The sequence below is a fragment of the Pteropus vampyrus genome, unplaced genomic scaffold (assembly GCF_000151845.1).
Source record: "Pteropus vampyrus isolate Shadow unplaced genomic scaffold, Pvam_2.0 Scaffold138, whole genome shotgun sequence".
Taxonomy (NCBI): Eukaryota; Metazoa; Chordata; class Mammalia; order Chiroptera; family Pteropodidae; genus Pteropus; species Pteropus vampyrus.
In genome coordinates this window covers 219112-225111 of record NW_011888919.1, presented here as the reverse complement: position 1 = coordinate 225111, position 6000 = coordinate 219112, and the positions used below count along the sequence as shown (strand labels likewise).

The 6000-nt window shown below is 50.2% G+C and overlaps 1 protein-coding gene across 1 annotated transcript in view; it reads right to left on the bottom strand.

The window, feature by feature from the left end:
• ZC3H4 (zinc finger CCCH-type containing 4) overlaps positions 1-6000 on the bottom strand; it is a 37069-nt gene that overhangs the window by 10100 nt on the left and 20969 nt on the right. Inside the window, exons 9-10 of the mRNA XM_023535227.1 lie at positions 4619-4730; positions 3839-4050 (exon numbers count right to left, since the gene is read on the bottom strand). Of these exons, the coding sequence (XP_023390995.1) occupies positions 3839-4050; positions 4619-4730 (324 nt within the window). The remainder of the gene's footprint in view (positions 1-3838; positions 4051-4618; positions 4731-6000) is intronic.

The following is a 6000-nucleotide window of genomic DNA, read 5'->3' as shown; positions in this document are numbered from 1 at the left end:
AGCTTGAGGAGTTAAGCATGTCCTGTGTGACTCTACAGGGAGGGGACCCTTGGAAGCTGGAGCCTGTTTTCCTGGCCTTTGTGCCTCGCCCCCGCCCCCTACAGCCTTTCCCTTTGCTGATTCTGTTCTGTCCTTTCCCTGTAGTAAACCTCAGCCGCGATGACTACGTGCTTGGTCTGGGGTTTCCCCCTAGCGGATCATTGAACCTGGGCCCGGGACGCATTGGAGACCTTAGCACAGATGCCTTTGTGGACCCTAATGTGGGTCTCGACACTGAGATGCCCCACGCCCCTGGCATCTCAGCCTCAGCACTGCTTGAGACAATACCTCCTGCTCCCGTACCCAGGGAGGCAGGGGGTACGGGGGATGGAGGCAGGACCTCCTGGTGGATACCAAGGCAGTTCTCGGCTTTTCTCTCATGAACAGTAATAGTATCTGGACCCAGGGACACCAGGGTCCAAGAAGAATCTGGCCTCAAAGGGGATAGAAAACTTGGAAAGCTGATTAGCAAAAAACATTTATCCCTTCAAGCTGCCACTCAGGGTATTCTGCGTGTGAACCAGCAGCATACGGGTACCTGCTGAACCGAAACCACATTTTAACATGTGCCCACTGCAGTGTGAGAAACTCTGCCCAAGACCAGCCTGCTGGGGGGAGCCCATAACCTCGGGTGTCTTTCGGCACTCTCAGTGGGGGGCTACAGCCGGCTGCAGCCCCAGGCCATGGACCTGGTCTGCTTCACTGCCCCTCACGTTCTGATCACTTCTTGATCACGCCCTCCCTCCTGGCAAGCTGGCCCCTTTCAGTTCCTCAACCCGGGTGCAGCTGCTGCTCATGCTGTGTGCCCTGCCCCGCGCATGCCCTCCGCACTGTTTACCTTCTGCCTGCCACTCACCCAGGGGCCAGCAGTGTGTCAAGTCCTTAGTGAGCCTTCCTGGACGTCAGCCTGTTCAGGAGCCTCTGGGCTCCCTGAACATTCTCCCTGTTGCCCCAGCAGGGGCTGAGCCGCATTAGAGCCCAGACACATGAGACATGTTAAAACGCATGAGAAAAAACAGCGTTCCCACCAGAAAAGCTGAATCCCAATCGCCCACGTGGTCCTTCCTCACAGATGCCGCGAGGGGCACGTCTACTCCCAGACCTCCGGGGCACCCCTCCGCCAGCAAGGACAGCGCTCCTGGGACCCTCCCATCGGATGAGACAAGCAGGGCCTTGCTGGGCCCCATAACCTCCCCTCCCAGGACTGACTCAGAGCGATCCCAGGGCTTTGCCCAAGTCAAAAGCATCCTCAACAACAACAACAAAAATACTGCCACACCTGCAGACACACAAAAGTGTATGGGCCGAGGCCCATCAAGACAAAGAAGCTCCTATCAGTTGGTCAAAAATTCTAAGTTTATGCCCCAAACTGGAAACAATCCAGATGTTCAACTGAAAGCTGAACAAACAAACTTAGATCACCCACACGGTAGAGTATCCCTCAGCAACAGTTACGAGCTACTGGACTCTCGACAACATGGACAAATCTCAAACGCATTATGCCGAGAAAAAGAAATCAGATTCAAAAAGCTATGTAAACACAGACATGTATTTGAAAGCTGTACATACTGTATAAATCTCGATATGACATTCTCGAAAAAACAAACTACAGAAACGAAAAGCAGATCAATGGCTGCCAGGGTTTGGAGGCTGGGGAGGTACTGACTATAATGGGGCACAGAGAAGTTTCTGGGGTGATGGAATGAATTTCTTTTTAGATTCTGTGGTGGCTCTATGACTCTGTCCAAAATCACAGAACTGTACACTAAACGGGGAACTCTACTGGATACAAACTACACCTTGACAAATACGACCAAAAAGCTGTAACCGAAGGACTTACGGGTAGAGAATCATAATGTGGACAACTTACTACCAAATGGTTCAAGAAAACATATGTACAAGTACGTGAATATAAACTAAACTAGGAGTACGTGAAAAAGCAAGCGGGCAAAATGCTGCTAGCAGGTGAATGTGGTGAGGAGATCCTGGCCATCTGCTTCCACATAAAGCCATTGCCAACCCCAAAGGCAGGCATGTTTCCAACCTAGAGTCGACAGCTGGAAATGAGTGTCTGGACAGACGGGAGTGTCACTGAGAAGTGGGAAAACAAAGCGGAAGGACAAAGAACAGACAGTTCAGGAGAGGGTAGCTAAAGCCCAGTCCTCAGGGGCGCCAGAGCTTGGACCCCAGGCCTTAGGTGACCAGCTGCAACTGCACCTGAGTGAAGCAGAAATGGCTGATCTAACACCTGCACCAGGCTTAGCGCAGGCCCGTCCCGAGGGCTTACTGTACATCTTACTTTCTGATCACCCAAATTGAATTCTGGAAGTTTTTCTAGGCTCAACATTCATTTTTAACCTACTGAGGCGCGATTTTAGGTATGGGATGAATGATACCAATGCTTTCAAAATGTCTGTGGGCAGAAGCTGCAATGTGCCACCTCGACTGCTCTGGGTCTCTATTAGGGTATCTACAGATATGCTGTCCAATGTGGTGATCACTGGCCACGCATGGCTACTGAGTACTTGAAATGTGGCTGTAAGGAGAATATAAGTACCAAATTCTTAAGACATAGCATACTCCCCCGCCCCCCCTAAAATCTTATTTTTATCATTACTCGCTAAAATTATACTTTGAACATGGATACAACAGGCTAAATGAAATATATCGTTAAAATTAATTTTATATTTTTTACTTTTTGTTAGTATGGCTACTAGAATACTTATAAATATGTGATAGCTCTCGATTTATAAGACTGGCCACTTTAAAACCACTTTTGATATTTCTCTGCCCACATCATATAAATTGCCCAATTATCAGTAAACCTTTTATTAGAATTGTGCTGCAAAACTAGTAGATGGATAATAAAAATAAAAATAAAAAAATTAACCACGTGGCCCCATGTATTTCTATGGACACCAGTCTAGAATGCAAACACTGAGCCTCCAGCAGGGGGCAGTCCTCAGTCAGATATCGTTCAGGTCTTCAAATGAGGAAGCCGCCATGACTTCTCCCACTAGTTACCCTGTGAAAGAACTTACAGGCTAGATCTCTACTGCTGACAAAACCCTAGGCTTGGGGCGTCAGGCTCCCCAAAGGGCCCAGCAAGTGAGAATTTTTTCCAACTTCCTCCACTCGTTTGCCAGTGAGTAGACGTCCTCTCGCTTTGCCCAAGCAGGACTTCCCCTTAACCCCTCCGCCAGCCATTTACACAGGGCAGTCACCAAGGCGTGGATTCGGGAAGCTGACTGATGACTTCGATCCTTTCCATTTTTAAAAAACAGCCAACTCCTCAAAGCTTTTGTGAGTTGGAAGGCAGGAAAACCTTCATCTGAAGACACGTTCTCACACCCACTCCCTCAGATGTAACAGGAAGCTGAGAACAGGGCCTCGGGGCCCACGAGGTCCTACTGACTCCTCAGGGAGAACAGCAGATACTGGATGTTTCAAGTGTCCGCTGGTGAGTCAGGAAGGCCTGGCCTCCCAGGGGAGAAGTTTCCCACCAGTCTCCCACTTCCTTGTACTTCTCCTACTGCGTAACAGACCCTGAAGACTTGGCAGGAAACACCTGACCCTTCCATCAACATATGACGCATCCAAGTCTCCTCTCCGCTCTGCGTACTGTGAGCTTTCTCCTAAAGGACAGCTAAGAAATTACAGGAGCTGCTTGGAGACACACCAGGCGACACTCCTTTCATGCAGCCGCCCAATGTGAACTGCCCCGGCCAGAGAGAAGACACACGGGCGACGAGCTCAACGCTCCCTGCAGAAAAGGACAGTGTCCATTTCCTCTAGATCAATGCCACTGGGAATTCTGGTTCTGCACTGTGGCCAGCCTGGTGGGCCACAGTACCAAGTCAATGGTCCCGTCAGCCATGGCATCGTCACCCCTGGGCATTACCTTGTCCAAGAGCTCTCTCGTCTCCTCGGTCAGAGGGTCGTGGGAGAACATGCAGTCGTCACCATTGATGCAGTTCCCAGTTGTGTGGTACAGCTTACACGGGAAATCACGTTCACGGCAAATTAAGGCCAACGCTTCACCTCGTGGAACCCACCCGCAGGCAGAATCCAACCCCGTTTTGGAGATGAGGAAAGTGAAGCCAAAGAGGCGAGGCGGAGCGACTTGCTCAGGCTGCACAGTGGGCTGAAAGCTGACCCAAGATGAGACCTGGTTCCCAAGACCCCTGCTCCAGAGGCCTTTTCCTGCCACACCAGGCTGGTGTTGGGGCTGTGTCCCCGGATCCCCACTCAATAGGAATAAAGCCGTTCAATGATTTGCTCAAGATTACACAGCCAATGGGAAGTGTCTCAAAGACAACGGGCAGCGGTACAGGCCAGTCTCAAGAGTTTACGTGCAGGACACAGAGTGACGGGCCTCAGTTCACTCCTCTGCAGAGTGCAAGCGGCAGGCCCGCCACAGGACAGAGGTGAGGGCTCGGCGAGGTGGGGGATGCACAGAAAGCTCCCAACGCAGCGCTGGCCCGGAGAAAGGGCGAGCACAGCACAGGTCAGCTGACGTGACCAACAGGGGAAAGGAGCTCTGGCCCGCCACGCGTCAGATGTGGGTGCCAAAGGATATCGTGCATGTAGGGGCAGTTCTCGGCTCTGGCGCAGAAGCCGGTGATGTAAAACTTGCACAGTTCTCGCTTCTTTGGTAGCTCGATATCGTGGCTAAAGTTACAGTGGTCTCCCTGGAAGAGAAGAGCAGGAAGGTCAGGTGCTACGGCTGCCCCTGCTGACTCCCACCCCCCCGCAAAGGGAAGTGTTACTCCGTCCCGCGGAAGCATAAAGGGGCTGACGACAGATGACTCCCCACAACCCCAGCGGGCCTGGAGAAAGGGTGGTTCCCGCCAACTTGACCTCTCTGACAGTGTGACCCCTCAGGCCCTGCCTCCCTCGTCTGTGCCACTGCATTTCGCTGCCTCTAACTCTTCCTTCTCCTCTTTCCTTTCCTCCTTTCATCTCTCGCATCTAGTTTGCACTGTCCGCCACACGACAGCCAGAATCCAGTCCCACGCGCCTTCCTTCTAACAGAACCACGCTTTGGGGAAGAACGCGCCAGCGAAAAATACTCCATTTCCCAGCTTCCCTTAAGGTCCGGGCCATAACGTAAGCAAAAGTCCCCAGGGATGACAACACTGCCTCAATTAAAAAAAATATCCACCTCTTTTTTTCTTCTTAGATGTGATGCCAGGAGGCACAGCAGCCTTTGTGCAACCATGAGGACAAAAGCCCCATGCTTAAAGATGGCAGACTAAAAGCAGGAAGGAGTTTGGGTGCCACTGACCACTACATCCACCCTGCACTATCTACCCACCCCCAGACTCCGTTCTGAGGAATAAGCGTCCATGTATTTAAGCCAGTGGAGATGCAGCTGAACAACACAATGCAAACAACACCCAGGTGACCTGAAGACAGAAACTGTTCATACTTGTTTCCCTTCACTCTTAGGAACGGATACTCGTTTTCCTTGGTTTGGATGTATTACAAGTTTCTAAAAATAATATGAACCGTGACTATAATAAGGAATGTTTTATACACACTTGCACATTTGTTTGAAATACATATTTTTTCTAAAGCATATAAATAAGTGTGGTATTCTCTGCCAATTATCAGTCCACTGACGTTATATCTGAATAAAAAAACTGGCTAGTTGAACTAACATTGGGTTATACTTGCTTCCTTCAGAATTCTCTGGTCATCGGTCCATTTTCTGGCATTAAATTCTGCTGTGAAGTTCAAGGCTAGTCTGATTCTCTCTCTTCTATGGACATCTTAATATGTCCCTCTCCAACATTAACTTAGCCTGAATGTTACATCTTTGCATTACCGTCAATCTTAATACCACGTTTGAGGCCAGATGGATTAGTTGAAAATTTCAGCCAAAAAAAATCACCCCCAAAACCAAAACCCACCCCCCGATGTGCCATCTCGCTCTTGCCCCTCAGTTGCTCTGAGAAG